A 21,608-nucleotide genomic window follows, 5' to 3' on the forward strand; every position below is an offset into this window, starting at 1 on the left:
ACGCAGGCTTTGGGTGTGCGATTTACGCCACCGACGGGCTTCCTTCGCGGCGGTTCATGAGGGCGATAAGCTACCGCAACGGCAGCACACCCGGCTAAATGCTATGTTCGTTTGTACGCGTATCGTTTGGCAGTGCTGAAATCACGGCGCGCAATTGAACATGTCACGTGTTTCTTCTTATTTTTTTCCATTTCACGGGCATCTGCAGTAGGCGGAAAACACTAATGCCTAATAGAAAGTTGGAAGGTGTTAAATCGCACGCTTTGCTAAATGCTCCACAACTATCTCAGTGAAACTTTTTGCATAGCTTCGTTGCTTCTGAAGTTGGTTACTCAATCTTGAGCAGTTAAGCAGAATGCAGAAAAACAGCGTGGCTTACTCCATACAATAGTCCGCAACATGTATTTGGTCGCGTCGTCTCAGAGTGCATCGACACATTTTTAAACTTTGGGTAAAGCTAGCTGGAACACCCTGTATATGTGCTATAGCGCTCAAGCTCCTCATAGTAACTTTTGCACGAAACTGTGCCGCCTAAGGGGCCTGCTCAACTACCTGGTGAGATTTTGCAACGTCAGTGTGCTCAGACGCTACCACGGAAATGGCATCAAGGCTGGTGTGCGCAACGCTTCTTACGTATTTCGCAAGAAGACGCAAGCAAACGCACTTTGAACGAATAACTATTAGTTGCTTCCTTTTACGCGCATACTTTATCCACGCCGCTTCATAAATATATATATATATATATATATATATATATATATATATATATATATATATATATATATATATATATATATATATTCCGCGAGTGTCATTTCGTCGCATAGCGCTCTTTACTCGTCTGTGTCCTTCCTTTCCTACTTTCGTGCCCTACGCTAGCACCATCGTTATGAACCAGGGCCAACTCGCCCAAATGGGCGCACTTGAAGCTGTTATTTGATAGCGACCCATTTGGTCGAGTGGCAGCAAGCGTAGAATCATTCCCTTCATGTAACTCAGGAATCAAAAAGCTTGTCTCATCGCCGCGGATTGTTTCAGTACACTGATGTCGTGAATAAAGCGTAGCCAAACGCGCCGCAGACGAATAGAGAAAACTGCGCAAGCAGACGAGGGCTCGCCCTAAAACTACCAGCGCGGCGATGGCAGAGCCGAGCGGTAAAGGCCGATCCACACGACGGACCAAATTGCTGTTTTAGACCGCGGTCCGCGCATCACGTGAGAGGACGTCACCAGTTCCTGCGTACCGCCCTTGGCCCGTGCAAGACCGCGGCCCTCGCGGTCCAACAAATCGCCGAGGCTTTTCCCGCTGTCGTTTTGGTGGCGGACCGCATGCAAACCGCAGCGATTTTGGCTTAGCCAACGAATGTTGTCCGGCAACAGAGTGTCGTCAGCCAAATCCAATCTAGTTTTCGGCTCAGCAAAAGCCAGTCAAGTCAGTAGTTTCATGTCCGCCGTTCCGTCTACACGTGCGTGCAGCAGACATATTTTTTAAACACCGTGTCCTCTTGGAGTGACGTGTAGGTTTTTTCATTTCGTATACCTCGTTGAGCAGTTCCCGGCTTTGTGGGGCTCGAGCCGGAATGATAACAATGATAACACTCTGGCCGAGAGTGTAGCTGGTTGGTCTGCTCTGCTGTCTGCTATGCGGTCCGCCGTGTGGATGTGCTCTGCGCCGGGCCTTGACGTCGCATCACGTGACCGAGCGGCCCGCGGACTTGGTCCGTCGTGTGGATCGGCCTTTACATGAACGCGTACTATCAGCTAGAAATGTGTTATCGAAAACGACCTCATTGTTACGCGAATTGCCCGAGAGATCACATCGAACTGCATCAGTAAAAAGGGGGAACACTAGTGAAAGATGGCGGGCATCTTCCAGAGAGAAATCGTATCCCGATCTGAGTAATTGCTCACCAAACGGAATTTCAGGCTGCGATTCCATTCCCATTCCATGCGCACTTCTGCTTAAGTCATTGCGATCCCATTCCAATCGAAGGGTTTGAAAATGTGCAATGATTGCGGGATTATTCCTACTGCGCAATTGCCACTCCGCAATTCTGACATGTCATGATGAAAAGACTAAACATCAACCATTTCTTCTTTCAGAAGGGCGGCTTGTCGCACATATTGGAACTCTTCATCCGGAAAAAAATAACTAAGACAAGTGTTTCTTTTTTATGCTGAACAAGTCCCTGCTTCCTTACGAAAAACGATTTTTATTGATGTTGCAAAAAATCCATCCTTTCTGATAAATGTCCCGGGACAGATTTCTAAAGAAATGTCTTACTGAACATGCGGACTGATGGCTCTTGATTCTGTCAAAATCGTCCCCTCATGTTTCTACGCACAGCGGACATTGTTTCCAGAAGTCATGGAAGCAAGCAGGGAACGCTTCGTTCAGAATGCTCCTGAGTATGTTAGTCACAGTATGGTCTCAAATGGTGCCATTTTTTCATTACGTTTCCCTTTTATCGATTATATCACGTGGACAAACAAAAAGAAATATCCCGAGAACAGGTCGGATGAATATCGCGGGAATGGTAGAACGGGGACATAGTGTTTTGCTAGATATTCTAGGGTTGATAAAGAGGGGCAGGGACTCGCATTGTCACGGAGCATCAATCTCAGTTCCGGTCACGACAAATCAGGAAGGCACCGCCAAATATCTTGGCACAAACATTTTAGCACGGCAATGTAGATGTTTATGTGTATTGTTTCGCTTTCGGGCAGATATATATGAAGCAACAAGCCGCTAGCATAAAAATATATATGCGAACCACACCGTTCTCGTCGTTATCTGCTTTCGATGGCCGTTGCTTCACTTGTTTAGATGGAGGGGAACCGTTATCTTGCCATACTTGCCACATCTTGCCTTTATCGCTACTTTTCAAGTTGACACTACAGGCACCAACTTTCATGTCCTAAAATTACTCTTGAAAAAAATGTGGGATCACATCCAGCGATTTCCAAAAGGGAAGGAGGGTCATGTGTCCTGCTTCGTTTTACCCACACACTTCTCGTCAACATGCTTGTCTCGACAAGTCCCATAATGGCTTTCGGCCTCATGACACAGAGAACAGTACAGCTACATGCGACGAAACCGGGCGAGTGTCATGGGCTCCGGTTTCTACTTCGTTAACTCAAACAAGCTTCGCACCGTTTCAATTCCGACGCAGAGTTCGGACAGTGTGTTTGTTCTTTCTTTTGTAGCAGCATTGCTTCGCGGTATCGACTCCCCACTGGAAACAATGTGGCACCCACGGCTACGAACCACCATTGCTGTAACAGGGACGATGTTGGTAATGTGCTACTCGCTGTGGGTCTTCAATGGCAGGAAGCGCCACAAGTCAACGACGGTACCTCAACCCTCCCCCAAGCAAGAATTTCCAGAGAAGCTTAGCAGCGAGCCCGAAGTTTCGACAACCACCACGACTACTACGACGACTACGACGACAACAAGTACGTATGTAGCTCTCGGTGCATCTAAACTCACTTTTCTTTTATGCTGAGTATTCCATGAACAGTCACACAGAACTACCCAAAGGAACCAGGGACTCCGAAGGAAACACAGCAGAAAAAAATATGCAGATCCCAAGCACTGTGGGAATCGATGTAAGCGGAGCTTTCTGTGCTTTCGCTTTGATTGACGATAATTACTGATTATGTTGACGGTGAATGCTTGATTTCTTCAACGTTCAGTCCTACACGAGAGTGGTGAGTTGATGTTAGACTTACCTTGCGTGCACCACTGCTCTTTGTCTTCTAGTACACAAAACACACAAGGTTTGCTTGCTCGAGGAATTGTTGTGTGCCATATGCCATAACCTCTTAGAGGGTTGAGCATTGTCATGGACTCACGCGGCACATCGCATTGTGGCAGAACTTCTAAACTTGGATTGGACTATGGGGCTGTACGTGCCAAAACCACATTCGTATTATGAGGCACGCCGTAGTAACGGAGTATTATTTCGACACCATGCTGTTCTCTTAACGTGTCCCTAAATCAAAGTGCAATACCGTTTTTAGGGAAATATGGTCTATAGAAAATGTACGTGGAAGCCTACAGTAGGAGAGGCCAACTGAAATTTGGGGGCGGGCCCACTAAAAATTTAGGGATGGGCAAACTAAATCTTTGCGGTGGGCCAACTTCAATTTGGGGATGGGCCCATATAAAATTTGGGGTAAGCGAACATAAAATTGAGGGGTATGCTTATGCATACTTAGAGAACTCCGGCGGAGTTCCTGCGTATTTTTTTTCGCTGCATGCGCATGGTTGATACGTACTGGATGGAAGTTTTGACGCATCTGAAACAGAAACACGTTGCAGAACACACGGGGCGGTTTCCGCTCGCTACGCGCGATGGCCATACAGCCATAGCGTGCGCGGCGCATAAGTGTCCTCCGAGAGTTATGCTACGCTTGTCAGAAAATAGTCTAAACGCGTGTCGCGGAAACCACGAGAGATTCCCGACAGGTCATAGGCAAGCCAACCGCTTCGTCATGTTGCAGCCATCGCGAGTAGCCATGCATAGAAAACGCCTTGCAATTTGCAGACGCGATGCAAAGCAAACGCTCAGTGTCGTTGCAGCCGTCACACGCAGCGAAAGAAAGCACCCTCAGTGTTCTGCGACACCCCGTGTTTCTGTTTCGCGTCAAAATCATCGTACCGTATACATGGCCATGACATCGCGTGCAGGAAAAAAAAAGCGCGTCGTATCATCGGAGAACAGCACGCGCAACGAATGAACCCTATTCCTATCAAATCACGCGGCTTATGTAGCAACCTTATGGTATTAGCGGGAGTGGGAGAGAGCAGTTGTTATACTTCTGGCTGGAAACTCTGTGCACCTCGAAAACCGCGTCATTGCCTTAGCGACACTTGGCGTTAATTTTTTTTTTTTTTTGCTCGCGGGACTTGGCAGGCAGTTTGGCAACATTGAACCAAAAGTGTGGCAACAGACTTATACCGCACCCGTCACCACCCTGCCGAAAATGGCCGATGTTGGTACTTTTAAACTTATTTAGAGGAGTGCTAAACGACGAGACAAGGAAAAACAACACAGAAACTCATGCTAACAGCAAGATTTTATTTAAAGGAACATATATACTAAAAATCGGTGAGCAAATTGTTAAAATTCTTTCACTGAGACGGGCAATGGTCAACGCATCGAGCAACCCGATCGCACAGTCATGCTCAATCGGGTTGCTCTGTGCGTTGAACATCTGCCATCAAAGTGAACTAATTTTAACTATTTGCGCGTCGTTCTTACAGTGAAGGTGTTAGCCTCTAGTTGGTCGGGAGTTTACGTGGTGTTCTCACCCAAAATACGCCAGCTAGAAAAGAGCCTTGTGTTTCAGTTCCCGCTTAACAGAATGACCTTTTCTCGTATATCCGATTTACAATCCAATGCTATCATATCTGTAGGTTGTATGTAAGTCGTACTTTACGAATTTTCCTACACATTTTACTTTAAGAAATTCCATTAGTTCAATAACGCACTTGTGTCAGGATTCAGGGCCCGAAAGAATGAGGAAGGATCTCCAGCAGCAGCTGGAAAAGGGCTGTGTTTCAGTTCCCGCGTAACAGAAATATGTATTCTCATGTATTCGCATTACAATCTGAATCTGTCATGTCTGCAGTTTGTGTATAGGTCGTACTTCACACATTTTCAGGCGCAATCTGCTTTTGAACATTAGTTGAATAAGGCATTTGTGCTTGGCGGACGGCCTAGCAGAATGAGGATGTATGCTGCACTTTCACACATGTGCGTGCGTGACCTACGTCGCTTGTGGTGGTGGCACTTGTGTGACGTCGTCTAAGCTAAGTCGCGGTGGTGGTTGGTACTTGTCTAACGCCCGCACCGGCGTCACTGTATATCCACTTTCACAGGTTGTAATGGAGGCTGCTTTTTTTTATTATATCGGTTCCTTCAAATAAAAAAATGGTTGTTAGTCTGCGACTTTGTGTTGTTTTTCATCATTCCGTCGTTTAGCGCTTCCGCAAATAAGTAAAGAAGGTAGCGCTTTAAAAAATTTGAATGTTAGGTGCACGTGATGTATACTGAGCTCCAACGTCTATCACTCGAAGTGATGTTACCTTCCCACGCTCCCATAGAAAAAGTAAGGATCGTTCCTTTCCACAGAAAGTCTACCAAGAAATGCCTGGACGCCCTTCTACCGCCGCAAGAGGCCCGATGGGCAGCCAGATCTGCCGAGAATCCTCTTCTGGACGACCATTTACGGTGCCTGGTTTGCGGGTCTCACGGAGAAGGGAGTGGCCGAACTCGAGTACAAGTGGTGTTCCGATCACTGCATTCTCGCCAACGACCGAAGCACGCTGAATATCAGTGACGCCGTTGTCTTCTACGGCCACGACCTAGAGCCCAAACGCTTGCCCGAAAAGCGGGCCCCTTTCCAGAAGTGGGTCTACTGGTCCCTCGAACCTCCGTGGCACTGTCCGGTGGCCTCGCTCAAAAATCTCACCTATACTATCAACTGGACCATGACTTACAGGTGGGTGCCGTTGTAAGAGTACCCTTTTTATTGTGTTAGCATACTTACACTCTCAGGCAAAAGTACATCCTTTGGGGTCTGTATCTGCCACACAACAATAATCGTCATCTGCCTTGCTTGCGGTTTCTTTCTTGAAACGCCGCGCCCTTTACTTTCCGGTCGGGTATGCTACGGCATGCTGATAACGCGCATGCCGTTCGTTACTGGGAAGTACCGGGTTCGGTGCGTTAAAGAAAGGAAATGCGGACGAGACAGATGACGATTATTGTTGTGTGGCAAAAGGGTGTAATTTTTCTTAAGAGTGTAGGGTACTTCATGGACTTTCTGGGGGTTATCTATCTATGCTTTTATCTATATGTTTGAACCGTGTGCCTGCCTACCTGGGTAGCGTATCGGGCCTTTGTGCTGAGGTAACACGGTTAGAAACCAACCGTCGGACCAACCTGGGTCACTATAAGATGTTGCAATGTGTACATACGTGCTGCTCTTCAAGGAAACTTGTCACGCTGACATGGGATACTGTATGTGCGAGACTGGGTGCCGCTATTTGAAAGATCGGGAAAGCCGACTTGGCGCATTGGTTAAGTGCCACTCGGTCTGTGCTGGTATTCAATGAACCTCTTTTATCCCAACTTGGGTAACTGCGTATGTGCCACCACGACTGTGCCGCTCTGTAATGATGAAAAAGATCGCTTAAGGTTGTTCGACGCTTAGGGGGATAAACACCCTGTCACAAGGGTTTCTCAAGGACCGCAACCTGTCACTTTAGCAGGCTTCGCCACAGATGCGCTGTGTTTGGGAAGTTCGTTAATGAACGTCTTTCACGCGAACACTCTAGCGAGCAGCGCGATGAATGCACTGGGTATGTGCCAATCTCCAATGAACCTCGCGCCGGCTTGGGTTACCGAGTATCTGCCAGTGAGTGTGTGGCAAGCGAGGGAACAATTCCCAGCGTTCGCAAGCACAGGCGAGCCACTCTTCTCATCTCAGAGGCCACGCGCGGACTTCTCGGCAGTGCCGCCAGATGGCGTGGCGTGTCCTGAAAGCGCAACAGATGAGCCCGGTTGCCGCACGAAGCGTTTCTCAGCATTCGCGCGCACCAGCGCTTCACGCATTTCCGACGCCACGCGCATGATTTGGGGCGGCGGCGCTACACGGGGCCGAGTGTTCGTAGAAAAGTGCGAAAGAGGAGTTTCAGTGCAGTACACACCTTATGAGTAACTCGTTTCGTAGGTGGCAATTCGCTCTGTCGGTACACCGATTGAATGCTAACGCATTACTGTCGACAGTCATCATGAGACGACTTCTGCCCCTATCTTTTCGTAACCAAAAGGGCGGCTCACGTGCGAACGAGCGGTCCGCGATAACTCACAACTTCGAGGTTCATAATTTGATTAGCTGTCGTAGAATGGACGATGTTGCCGCGATTTATACCAAACCACGGCCAGTCCACGGTCAGTCCGCCGCTGTGTGGAAACTTTCCGATATGATAAACAGATGTCTAACTTTCTGTTACCATTTAGAATACATGTCGCCGACTGTGGCAATTTGGGTAAAGAAAATAGCGATTTCTCTTTAGTAAGAAGTCCATGGCCGCTTTTAAGGCCGATTAATGTGGTATGCGAGGTGCCAAACTGAGTTTACCATAAATGAGCCATACTGTTTTCAATGCGATCTTGAAACTAGCTTCTTAAGACAGTTGTAAATGGAAATGAGTTATACACTTATAGGGATTGGTATTATTGAGCCTAATCGAATGTTATGCTTTCTTGAGGTGTCTCTATATCGCATGATCTGTATTGATGCTGCGAACTGCGCATATCACTTCACCTTTCATCGTACCGATCTGCAGGAGCATTCTAGACGTGCCGCCAAGCATACGTCTCCACGAGTAAGTAAAGAAGCCCCATCACTCCCTCATGTCCAAAACATTACGCATTTTCGAAATATTCGCGTGTTTGCAGTCATTAGCTCTACTTCTGTAGGATCAATTTCAGAACCATTTGCAGTACACGTACGTCTTAAAGTTCCTTACTTGTGCAAGTATGACGATGCAGATAGCTTTCCTTTTTTGATGTGCGTGTTTCTTTGTTTGTGAAGCAAAATGTGACGAAGTGGTGGTTTTGTTGGTTTGTTTGTCTGTTTGTTTTTACCATGATTTTATATTGCTATTGCAATATGTGGCCGACCACGGCCTTTGAATAGAAGCCGATGAGGTCGTGAAAGTGCTTATGCAGTTTTTTTTCTAGGTCCTCCTCATGTACGCAATCCACACATAAACAAAGTTTCAAGCATTAGCATACTGCGGAGATGCTTTATTTACAAATCGTGAGACTGCAGCATCACATAGAGCAGAGTCTTCGTATGCGAAATTGAGAAATCACAAAATATCTTCTAAAAAGCGTTTATTTGCAAGATGTTCCAGGGAGCACGCAGAAATCGCAGGCAGTCAGGCATTTCTTCTTCTTCTTCGGCTCCACAGTGTAACATCTGCCTCTGGCGCAGACGAAGCTCGCCGAGCGAGTTAGGAAACCACATCATTGGTAGTGCTTGGTGCCGGAACCCTTTGGTGGTAGAGCTTCAGGCGGCTGACGTGGACCACTAGTGTCTTCCGCAAGCAGCGATTATTGGAGATCAGCTTTGCCATAACGTAGTTGTAGTCACTTAATCGGTTGAGTGTCACGAATATTCCGCTATACATTGAGATAAACTTGCGATACAAGCATTTATTACATAGAGAGAGAGAGAGAGAGAGAGAGAAAAGCTTTATTTTCATTTTGCGTGGTGTGTTGGAAAGGCCTTCAGTCCAGAGCCTCGCTTGCGGCATTCTTCAGTGCAGCACTGATAAACGCCGCAAGTACCGTTGGTCGTCGGCGCTGGCTGTTTCTGTTAGCCACCCGGCAAGGGGTTTAGGGAAAAGATTTGTAGGGGAAGGCAGAGGAGCTAGGGTGGTCCACAGGACCAGAGGATATGGGATGTGTTCGGGTGTTTGCCACATTATCGGCAGGGTGGGGGATGTTCAGGTAAGAGACCGCGGATGAGGTGCGTTCGCGCTGTTGTAGGGAGTGTTTCCGTAGAGGTGTCCACAGGTGATCGCCTGCAACGAAAGTGACAGGCATATGCCGGGCGTCATCGCGTGCCTTGGTTGAAACTTGGGAAGAGTGTTCTTCGGCGAGCAAGCCGACGCGCTTCTTCGGCACGACATAATGTCGGCGCAATGGATGTGTCTTCATTCCGTGTGAATGGTAAGTTGTGTACAAGAACGTTTCGGGACTGTGAGCGTACAACAGACAGAAAGGCGCATACCCGGTTTACTTCGTGCCTGTATGTACTTTATGCGTACGTGATGAAAGTCACCACATTATCCCAATTCATGTGATCAGCCCAGACGTACAGTGACTACATGTTGGTAAGCGTGTGATTCTTGAGTTCGGTGAAGCCATTTCTCTGTGGGTGGTATGGCGTTGAATAGAACTGCAAAGACGCAGCAGACCTTCAACGACGTCGGCGGTGAATTGCCGCCCACAGTCACTTATAACAACACGCAGCGCAGGATGGCAGAATTTATACGATCTCGACCGGGTGAGGTGGGTCTTCAGCACAGGAATCAGGAAACGACGACGAAGTTGGGCATTGTGATGATGAAAAAAAGTAGAAAATATTGTATTCACTTCATTGGTACATGGATGTGACCCATCTGAGTCTCGAGCGGTTCTTATTAACACGCGGGCCAGCACGGCCTCAAATAACCGCTGGCGGTCCTATGGTCGTCGCTGTCTTCTTCCGGAGCCTGTCTTTCCCTTTGCCCATCCTTGGTGTCAGATCGGGCAAAAGGGTGACGTCGTCTTGATCTTCGGTTTCTTCTATTTTTTAGTGTCAGCTCGTGGAGACAAAGAGGCGCGTCGTCTTGACCTAGTGGCCTGTCTTTCCCTTCTGTGCCAGCTTGGACATGCTCTCGGATGGGTTGATTGATACCTTATTTTTGGTTAACACCCATTTTGAAAGCCTTTGTTAGAATGCTGTGAGTGCTTCAATCCTAATTATCTTGGTTCTGCCTAAAACATATTCACGGTGCCAGAATTTTTTCAGGTCACTATTTACACGTTGCGTGACTCACCTGTAGATCGCGCGTAATATGCCGTGGGTGCGGCGTGAGCCACTGGTGGGTAACGTTGGTCAGCATGTTTCTCGGCTAGCTAAAAGATGGCAATGCCATTGTTGCTGCTGGCGTTTGGCGCCTTCATTTGTATGACGTTAAGCTATTTTTCGCTTTTGTCGCGCAGTTCTTCCGGCAACCGCAAAGTGCTATAGGAATAGGAAAACAGACGAGGCCAGTTTTTTTTTGTAAGATGTTTTGTTTATTTATTATTTAGATGAAAATAAATGTAATTAAAGCTCGACACCTTTATAGGATGTCTGCAAGTTTGTTCTAAGATTCTAAATAGTTTATCTTTTGAATAGGTTCGTTTACTTGACAGGTTAATTTTTTTTTGCACCAATGAAGCATGACGAAGACATGAACAACTTGCCACAGCATTCTCCACAGAATCTAGTCACTTTTCTCGCTTTCACCCTCGCATCATTTGGGCTACTGCTGGTTTTCACGGAAAAAAATTCAATTATACGGTCTCATGTACCAAAACCACTTTCTGATTATGAGGGACGCCGTAGTGGAGGACTCCGGAAATTTCGACCACCTGGGGTTCTTTAACGTGCACCTAAATCTAAGTACACGGGCGTTTTCGCATTTCGCCCCCATCGGAATGCGACCGCCCTGGCCGGGATTCGATCCCGCGACCTCGTGCTCAGTAGCCCAACACGATAGCCACTGAGCAACCACGGCGGGAGGTTTTCATGGACGCATAGCAGCCAGTGCAGTACGTATAGAAGCCGGTCTTGCTTGCCGACCTCTCAGTTTTTCCAGCGTATAGGTAGGCCTTCCGCGTCTTTTCTCACCGCATTCCGAACGAATACCGAACAGCGAAGAGTCAGTTGCCCTCCAAATTGTATAACTCCTTATGCGCCAGGAAAGCTTTCTGTATCCATTGGACACGTGAATATATCTTATTGCAGCACGAAATCAGCGTACATTGAACCACCAGCTATTCTCAGAGCTGCAGCGAAATTCTATGCCCAACACAACTTGAAATATTTATGCAACTCATCTTTCTTTCAACAGCGCCATCTTTCGTACAACGGAAAAAAGATAGTTATAATAGTCGTACTTTAATATCATAGATGGAAAATCAGCTTAGGAGCTTTTCGTTCGTGGGTCACGCTAGGTCAGGCCGTACACAAAATGCAAACGGTTTCATTGAGTGCATTGTGAGTCACCGGCGGGTCACACCATTTAACCTCAGCTCGTAATGTCCGGGCTATTTGTAACTTCATTTAGGTGCAGTAACGTTATCGTAGCCGCAAGCAGATGAATACGCGTAATTTGACTGCCGCATATCAGTAATTCAGGTGATGACCCACCGGTGACCCCCGATGCAGTGAACGCATTCATTTAGTCGCTAATTTATGCCATCGGCTGCTCAGAGGCCTATTGCGTTTGACACTACTGATCACATATAATGGCGAGCAGTTGTAGCAAATTCATTTATGTGTTGCTCACTAGCTTCAGAAAAACGTGACTTGGAACCAAGACGCGTATGCAATGTGCGCAATAAGCGTTGACGCAGATGTGTGGTCCACACTGCTTTACATCTCTCGTTTAAACAGTATCCGGTATGTACAGATGCTTAATACCACTCAAAAGCAACTGTTTTCTCGTCTCATATGCAGGCTCGATTCGGACATCCTGGACACCTACGGCACGATCAGAGGCCAAAAGCCAGCTCTAAAGCTGTACTCCAAGAAATCCCTCAAACGCATCTGGGAGCTAAAGTACAAGATGGCCGCCTGGGCCGTCAGCAGCTGCAATACGTCCGGAAAGCGCGAGGACTACGTGCAAGAGCTACGGAAATACCTCGACGTAGACGTGTACGGATACTGCGGAGAAAAGCAGTGCCCTCGGATAAACGAGACCGCTTGCTACAAGATGTTCGCCAAAAACTACTTCTTCTACCTGTCCTTCGAGAATTGCATCTGCAAGGACTACGTCACTGAGAAGCTGTTCAAGCTGCTAGAGTACGACATCGTCCCTGTCGTGTATGGCGGAGCAAACTACACTCACGCTGCGCCTCCGGGATCGTTCATCGACGCCCTTAGCTTCGATTCACCGATGCACTTGGCTCGCCGTCTTAAAAAAGTGGCCGAGGACTACAACCTGTACAAGAGTTACTTCCAGTGGAAGGGCAAGTACAGCGTGAATCCCTGGAGAGGCTACACCTTTTGCGCGCTATGCCGGAAGCTGCACAGCAAAGACTTCAAGAAGACTTCGGTGGTGCCGGACATCTACCACTGGTGGAACACAACTTCGTACTGTCGTGCCTGGAACCGCGGCACTCAGAAGTTCGAGTACTGATCGATGGTTTAGAAAGGGTACGGTGTAAGTTACTATCGCGATCCCCGCTTATCCAACTAATGTGCAATGCGGGAGCAGAGTTTTTCTTTGGACGATTGCATGCATGGTACTTCCAAGACAGTACATATTTAGTTAGTGATCGTATGACGGTCATCTTCCCGCCTCCTCCGCCGCTGAAAACAACCAAGGTCTCCCTGCGTGTGGTTGTTTCTAATGTATATAGTTTGCCGGCAATAAGACACGCAGGCACAACGTTAGATCCCGGAGAAAGGACATTGCAACAGTATGTGTGACGGTAAGAAATGGACACCCAATGGTGATCAAATGTTCGGGCGCTGAAATTTGCCAGGAAAGTTGCTGCAATGTTGTTGAAATTGTCGAGATTTGTGTCCGCCACTATTGCTGAACACGGTGGATCTTTTCAGATCATGGAAGCTAAGTAGTCTTCTGCTTCGCCACTACGTTGGAGGGAGACCAACTGAGTACTCTTGACCACTGATGGCTTCACTTCCGCTGAACAGTTGAGCTGCCCGCGTTGAACGGTGCATTGGCAGTGTCTGCGACAGAAAATATATCCCTACCCGATGGAAAGTGCCCATAGGACCCGACCGTGAGCCATGTTGAGCACATGAACGCCAACGACTCATGTCGGGGTGAAGCTGCAAATCTCGGTCAGCAGGGAAAGGATTTAGAACGTTAAATAGGTGACGACACTCTTTCTCGTATTTTGATTTTAGAGCGCGCCAGGTCACTCTTGGCAGCTCGCCTCTCACCCGTATTCGCACATACTGTAGGAAGAATTGTTCATGGTTATTTTTTTAAGCTACTGCTTACTCGTGGCTATGTTCGTCAGCAGCAAGCGGTAGACAATATTTTAGGTCACAGATGCACTCCATTAAAACCCATGTTCACAAGAAATCACAATACAGGACTAGTAGCGGAATTGAATATGTCTGAGGGAGCCGGTATGCCGAAAAATAAAGCAGTGTTGCACTATATTTCAGTATTATGAATGCATTGAAAAACGCAAGTAAACCTCACAGCACGCTCCTAAGAAAGAGTCGCAACTGACTCACGTTGCGGTGTATCTGCTCGTCACACTGTACACAGACTCTCTTAGACCGACAGTACCGGGGACTTCCTCGCAGACGGCCTCCTGCAACAAGTATTGAGAAGTATGTGTTTCTAATAAAGGAGCAGTCCATGCGACTACCTCAGGGATGCATGCAAGCACCTCTTGGCAGTCAAGGGGACATCTTTACAATGGCAAGAACGACCCTTCTTCAGATTGTCATTTGTCGACCGCCAAACAATGGTGGCCTACATGACGACCACGGCAATAGTTGGTGAAATTACCCCTTGTTGCAGAAAATGACTTCTGTCAAGGTTGTCACGTGACGGCGTATACGCTAAAATGGGAGCGCACAAGGTACGTTAATCTGCGTGCAAGGAAAGCATAGTTCGCCTGCAGCTCTCTCCCACCGGCAAATGTTATAATAAATTGTAATACTAGTAGCAACTAAAAAATTGTAGCTGTACACCTCAGTGCGTAAAATACCAAGAGCAAAAGTTTCGCCGCTCTTACGTATTAACCTCCAAAGCGTCAGTGAACACGACTTGGCATAAACAGAACACTCTAGTCTGCTAAATTGGAATCAATGGCTGAGCTAAACAACTACTGTGCTTCTGCTGCAACATCCAGTACGCATTTTGTTACTTAAAAAAAAAAGGTGTTGAACAAATGCATTATGCCGAAAGTTATCATGTAATATAGGATTCAAGGATGTTTAACAAGATTTCGCTTGCTTTGCCATGACAAAGGACGGGCATATTCCAGTATGCCATGAAGGCAACCTTGGACAAACACACTAATGAACTATTATTTCCGTGCTGATATTTAACCACAAGTTTCATACTTGTGGTTAAATATCAGTGTCAAAGTGTCAATGGGAAAAATTGCAGAGCGACACGAAAAACTCCCGCTACAGCTTTCTGTTGCTGAATACCTGCTACATAAGAGTGTTTTTCCGAGCGCGAAAGAAGCCCGCGAATGAACGCAAAATTGCAGCGCGACTGCCCGCTCGAGGCACTGCGTATATTCGCGGGCCTCTTTCACGCTATGAAAAAAACTTTTATGTAGCACGCATTGATGTCAGAAAGCTGCGTAGCGAGTTTTGCATGTCGCTCTACAATTTTGTCATTGACGCTTTTATTCAAATATAATATTTTATAAGTTCATTGGTTAATTACGAATAATTATCTAATAGGGGGAACGAAAAATAATTTGAGTATCTCCACGCAACGGCATACGACATTACCGCGGTTCTGTCCAGGTACGTGGCATTCGCATATTTTTAGACTGTTGTAAAAGTTAGCAGGAACACCCTGTAGACTTTACTACAGCTTAGGGCGTATACCACATGTGACATCATTCAGCGCATCTCCTTGCTTCATTAGCGGATCATGGCGGCTGTTAGATGCGAAGAACTTTAGGGTCCCGAGATGTCGTTGATCGAATGTCGTTAGGCGTCACGCACCCAGGCTGATACCGAAACTAGTCAAAAGAGGGCGAGACAACCGCTCTGAAGATAGTGTCCCGGTATATGTTCCCGCAGGGAGCAGGGTTGCGCATAGGTCCGCCAGTATGTTCCAACTCTACAGTGAAGTCACTCCTCGCGCACGCAGGAGACAAATGCCGCGCGTGGATTTGCTTTTTTACCTGCTGGTCCCGTGTTAAATCCGCCAATTGTCCGAAAGCGCTGAGCAAGGTGGCGCTTTTATGCGAAGCATATTACGAGAGCTCAACCCAGCTCTTCAGGCGCGGCGGTGTCGCCTTCAATACCACGTGACACCGTGACGTCACGACAGAGGAGAAACGGGGCTCCAACTCGCGCCGTCGCTCGGGGCGTCGCGGCGGTATGTAAGCAGCTGCGCTTGCCTCTGCTAGACACTCACGAGGTGAGATGCCTCCTGGAGACAGAGCTGCTCGTTGGAATGAGAAGCGAAGGTTGCGGCGTGCTACAGAGACTGATTTTCTAGGTGGCTTTGGCTCAACTCTTGCAAGATGGGCTGGCTGGGAATCGAACCAGGGTCTCCGGTGTGTGAGACGGAGACGCTACCACTGAGCCACGAGTACGATGCTTCAAAGCGGTACAAAAGCGCCTCTAGTGAATGCGGTGTTGCCTTAGAAACGAGCTGTTTCTAAGGCTCAGGCGTGCGTCGCTTGCTCAGGCGCACATTTCGTTGCCGCGCCGAACGCTTCGTTGCTCGACGCTCACCGCGTCCAATGCAGGGCGCGTAGCTTTGCGCGTAGTCGCTGCCCTGTAGCCCATTGTCTTACACCCCTTGGCGGGTCAACGGGAACGCTGTCGCGTTCCACTCTTGAAGGCGAAGCAGAATAACGCATGAGTTGTTTCTTCTTCTAGCCGAACCAAATATAGCCAAGCAACAGCAGTTCACCAGGCTAAACAGTGGTTCAACAACTAAAATAAAGGCTAGTATGCTTCGCATCCTGGGCTTAACCTTAGCTAAGCCACAGCCATTTTTTATTGTAGGCTACGCTCGAGCCATTGACGTAGCCGGAATGGGGCAGGCTTCCAACCCCCCAAAATTTTGTTAGTATGTACACGCAAATACAAACACATGCATGAACGTACAAACAAAGGAGGACCCCGTTTGATCCCAGAAATAAGATCATGACTATGCCCGTGGCTCTAACAGCTCGATAGTTCGCGTGCGAACTTGTTGTACCTTGCAACAAGAAGTGGTGCAATGTTTTCCAGCATGCATATGAAGTTTTATGCGAAGCATATTACGAGAGCTCAACGCAGCTCCTCAGGCGCGGCGGTGTCGCCTTCAATACCACGTGTCACCGTGACGTCACGACAGAGGAGAAACGAGGCTCCAACTCGCGCCGTCACTCGCGGCGTCGCGGCGGTATATAAGCAGCTGCGCTTGCATCTGCTAGACACTCACGAGGTGGGATGCCTCCTGGAGACAGAGCTGCTCGTTGGAATGAGAAGCGAAGGTTGCGGCGTGCTACAGAGACTGTTTCTAGGTGTCTTTGCTACGGCGCAGCGACTACGCGCCCCGCATCGGACGCGGTGAGCGTCGAGCAACGCAGCGTTCGGCGCGACAACGAAATGTGCGCCTGAGCAAGCGCCGCACGCCTGAGCCGACGCCGACGACACCGGCTTTTCTGCGACACGAGCTCCTTAACGCTGTCGCGTTAAAATAAAGGCTAGTATGCTTCGCATCCTGGGCTTAACCTTAGCTAAGCCACAGCCATTTTTTTCACCGAGACCGGAAGACAAGGAATGTTTTAAAGGGTGTTTAAAGAAAGCGTCACATACGTAAGATGGACAATTATGTGAGCGCATTTTGGCTGCCGAAACCAGCCGATTAGTGATCGTTGCCAAGAGAACTATCGTGCCTGCAGTTATGTCAGGGACCGTTAACAGAGCGTCATTTATCACTAACCGCCGTTCGCAGCAGCTACACGTTTTCGGTATATGCAGTGCCGATACGTAGATTCAAACGCAATTCAAACGTTATCGTGCGCACATTTGATGCAAAGGTCATTTTTACGATTTATTCATACCCCGGACTTACCAACTGCTTCGTAGAAGGAAATCTTCAAGTGGAAAAAGATTCAATATGGACGAGCATCTAGATAAAATTTATTGCGCACAAAGGAACGGATGACAAATGGCTGCATGATGGCAGAAGGGCTACAGTGTTGGTTTTTGGAGCCTTGGGAGACAGAATCCAAAGAAAGTAGAAAGGAAAAATGCTATTAAGAGTAACAACATCGTATCTTTATTGCACTAATCACGTGAAGATGGCAAACTTGCAAAGTAATTATTCACATATTGTAGACTGTAGTATGACACATTTTTCTTGATCTTTTCATATTACTCAGGTGAAGTTTCTATAACACAGCGCTTACTAAACATACAGGCATAATTTTACATTGCTCACGTCGACTAAGGCCGATCGAACAAGCAAGACATTGCGGGCGGTAAATGGTGAAGCAAGCACAGCTGTCTCGTCAGAGAGATCAACATCTGGGTAGCACTTTTTCAAAAAGGCTCAGATGGAGCTGTGCCCGCCAGTCAAAATGTTGCTGATACAGCAATTCATTCGGAGTAGAAACTCTCAACCTCTCAAGACCTTCGTGTTCCATGCGCACACTGTTGCCAACTTCAGTGACCTGTGTAGATATACATCAATTAACATTAGATTGCAATATACTGCTATAAAGCTCAAAAACTGTACCTGTACAAGCTCTCTATGCAAGATGACGTCAGGATTAGTGTCTGTCGATGTGTACGTCAGATATTTGGCGCTGAACCCCGGTGAGTCGCATCTGCCATCTCCGGCCAGACTGATAGGCTGTCCGGAGACTTCACATTTTAGGCGCCTCTATTCTGTCCAAAGCTGCTTTCAGTTGAAAACATAAAAGAACCAGTATGTAATCTTAACAGTAAATGTGTGCCTTTTGATAGTTGGTAAATTTTCTTACCTTGTGCATAAATAGAAAGAATAGAGCAGCCTGAATGACAAAGTAAAGGCGAAGCTTCGGAACAGCCACACCAATGTTTGATAGAAGGCGCAGTGCTTTTTTCGTCTTTGAACCCGTGAAGAGAATCGCACCTACATATATGTTATAGGGTACAAAATAAGAAGGCACATGTATATTGTATGAAAATCACAACTTCTGTGACTGAGGAAACGTTTATCAGCAAAATAAAAAGAAAATTTTTGCACAGATACAAATGGAACAGCTAAGTATAAAGGGTAATTGATCATATTTATGGCAATTCTGGTATCTTGATATTGCACTCAGTTATACATAAGTCGTAAAAGATTACATGCTTCGGCACAAGTGATGCTTTCATACCCTTAAACCTCTTCACACAGGAAGCACTATAAGGAGCAGCTTTTCATCACATGTAATGCAATGCCACTAAAGAAAGTTAGAATAGCAGCTTGGGCTTGTTGCTTTTCCATCCTGGTGTTAACAGCGCAAGAGGTAGACGAGAGACGAGATTTCCATCCTGGTGTTAATAGCGCAAAATGTAGACGAGATATCTCGTCTATCGTCTACATTTTTCGCTGTTAACACCAGGTAAAGAAAGTTGTACCCATGGTTGAAGTTGCCTTAGTAAAAAAATAATAATTACCTAGCACAAAAAACTGCAAAAGAAAAAGGTGGCATTGAGGAAATTTGACCTGGTGGCATCTAATTTCTTTATATTCGGTAAATTTTTCAGGTAGTTCAGAAATACAACTAACTGGTCGTCTCTTCTTTCCCTTTCTATATGTCATGAGAAATGAACAAACCAGCAATCGCAAGGATGTTGCCACTAGCTTTTCTATTTAGTGATGGCTCGCTTTCCCGTGACCATATGTGCTGTAATGGACACGTTGCTGTGACACGCAGAAGGCCTCCATCTGTTGTTTTTTGCACACTGCTTGTAGCCTGACAAGTCCTGCAGCGTTCAAAGAAATGCATGAGGCAACTTTCAAAGACAGTGCATTTCATCTCTGAAATCGCATCCTTGCTTGCAGGCACTCGATCGCTGCAAGAAAAGAATTGTGTTGGTTTAGATGGGCATGCCCAAGAGCACAGATGCATCTGAAAAAAAAATATTTCAACGTCCATGCTTGCCTGTCACAGTGCAAAACTTTCATCTTGCATGTCAATTATGCTCACATTGAAACTTTAATCACCGCTATGATTTCTGTTTTCGCGCTCTGGGCAAGTTGAGGCCAAGTCATAGTGTGGTGCTCAGTTCATGATAGTTGTGAAACTGTGGACAAGCCCTGGTTGAAAGCTGCACTCATTTGTCTGCATACCTGAGAAGAAAAAAAAGTAATGTGAGTATGCAATACTACAGTTAAAAAAAGTGATTTTTAAATCTTACCACTGGTTCTGCGTAGAACTGTTGTCAGTGTAGCCTTTTGTACACAGGCCTTCGCTAAAACCGCTGGCACGTATTTTGACGACGCCTTATGCTTTCTTTTTGTGACCACACGTCGGGCAGCAAGCAGAGGCAACCGTATCATCTGGAAGAACGGTTACAAACAAGAAATACAGGGAAAATGAACTCCAGCAAAAATGCATCTTCAATGTTATAAAGAACGTCTGCAATTCTGTCTTAGTTAAAATTAAAAGAATAGTGAACAACTAGCTTCCCATGAGCTCGCGAATCTCACTTCGCGCATGGAAACACTGCGGCACGTCCGCATAGCCATGTTTGCTTACGCTCATCTACCGAGACTGCGATGACTGTTTCGACATCGCGAAAGCTTTTTTTTTCTTTTTCTTGCTCACACTCAATTGCAGTGCCAGTAAGCGTAGTCGAAGGCGGGTCTGCCAGAGCGCTGTTCACAATCTAGAAATTACAAAGGACAAAATGAGCACAACAAATCAATGACCCATATTTTCCTGAAGATCCAGTTTACAAAGGAGAAAAGGAATACCTCGGCTCGTCGGCGCTTCGCTGCCTCTCACGAAGACTGCTCGCTGCTGTGATTGTAGCCATTGTAGCTGAAGGCAGAAGGCACCGAGTTAGGCTTGAGCACCCCACTTCAATTTGCACGGCACTCCCGCAGCCAAACTTACGTCGCACACGAAGTGGTCGTTCTTGAAGTCTGCCGAACAATGCCCGCTAGTTCTCGTCGGCTGCAAGTTCTCGCGCCTCGTTGCAAGCATCCACAGCTTTCGCACTACTTGGTTCCCCGGAAATGTGTGCAAGCTAGTTCCAGGCGTCGCGTTCGAGCACCCGACGGCCACGCAACGCGTCGGCATTTTTGCAGCAGCCCAAATCACTTGCACAACAGGGACAACACGCGCCCAGAGAGACGTCCGTCCACTCGCAAACCATGAGCGAGCAATGCGATTGGCAGCCTAGCCGCATTTGCGTACGGTTCTTCAACATTCGCCACATCCGCATCGCTACCGATTTCCCGCCAGGTGCACGCGTTATTAAATGACTGCTAATAACCAAATTGGACAATTACTAGCTCTGCGGCCTCGCCAAAATTACTTTGAGAACATACGCTGGGCATTTGTAGTCAACTTAGCCAAAGTGAAATTTCGTTGCAGATGGCATTTAACCCAGTGATAAACACCGGCGCCGTACGTTTAAGCTTCGCTGGTTAACTCTATGTACAGATTACTTGGGTGGCGATTTCTTCCATATCACCACGCGACGTGGTAGCCCAGTGGCTACGACACTGCGCTAAGCTCGATGTCACTGATTCGACGCCGGCAGGGGCAGCCACATTTAGATAGGGGCGAAGTGCGAGAACGCTCGCGTATTCTTCAATTTATATGCACATCAAAGAACCACAGGTGGCCAAAATTAATCTGGAGCGCTCCACTGCGGCGTGCCTCATAATCATCGTAAAATGCGTGTAAAACGCCAGAATTTATTTTTATTTTCTTTAAGTATTTTCAATGCTTTATTTTGAGTGCTCAGTCAGTTATCACCAAAACACTACCAGAGACGAGAAAATGAGGAAGACAAACTATCATACTTCAAGAATTACAGGAGTTCACATTCTCAAAATGCGGATATTTGGCCTTATTATGGTAGACAAGTCAGCAAATGTATTGAAG

The 21,608-nt window shown here is 47.0% G+C and overlaps 1 protein-coding gene and 1 long non-coding RNA gene across 12 annotated transcripts in view; one reads left to right on the forward strand and one right to left on the reverse strand.

The window, feature by feature from the left end:
- The window catches only part of LOC139054779 (alpha-(1,3)-fucosyltransferase C-like), a 46,450-nt gene extending 32,259 nt beyond the window's left edge, over positions 1-14,191 (forward strand). For 4 of the 8 annotated variants that reach the window (XM_070532381.1, XM_070532377.1, XM_070532383.1 and 1 more), the window contains 4 exons: positions 3,208-3,456; positions 6,141-6,510; positions 8,363-8,401; positions 12,298-14,191. In XM_070532381.1, the coding sequence (XP_070388482.1) occupies positions 3,208-3,456; positions 6,141-6,510; positions 8,363-8,401; positions 12,298-12,979 (1,340 nt within the window). In that variant the 3' untranslated portion in view covers positions 12,980-14,191. The remainder of the gene's footprint in view (positions 1-3,207; positions 3,457-6,140; positions 6,511-8,362; positions 8,402-12,297) is intronic. The other 4 variants (XM_070532378.1, XM_070532384.1, XM_070532382.1 and 1 more) reach the window with 3 other exon arrangements.
- Positions 14,192-17,774: 3,583 nt separating this feature from the next.
- On the reverse strand, positions 17,775-21,272 carry LOC139059312 (uncharacterized). Of its 4 annotated transcripts, none has more exons than XR_011514077.1 (9): positions 20,610-21,272; positions 20,468-20,534; positions 20,319-20,379; positions 19,909-20,050; positions 19,698-19,840; positions 19,325-19,563; positions 18,504-18,634; positions 18,257-18,418; positions 17,775-18,191 (listed from the first exon to the last, which is right to left on the reverse strand). It is a non-coding gene; the product is annotated as an uncharacterized lncRNA (long non-coding RNA). The 4 variants fall into 4 exon arrangements; XR_011514073.1 differs by having other exon boundaries at positions 19,653-19,840; XR_011514075.1 differs by having other exon boundaries at positions 18,257-18,421; positions 19,653-19,840.
- Positions 21,273-21,608: the final 336 nt, after the last annotated feature.

Source organism: Dermacentor albipictus, chromosome 1 (genome assembly GCF_038994185.2).
Source record: "Dermacentor albipictus isolate Rhodes 1998 colony chromosome 1, USDA_Dalb.pri_finalv2, whole genome shotgun sequence".
Lineage (NCBI taxonomy): Eukaryota > Metazoa > Arthropoda > Arachnida > Ixodida > Ixodidae > Dermacentor > Dermacentor albipictus.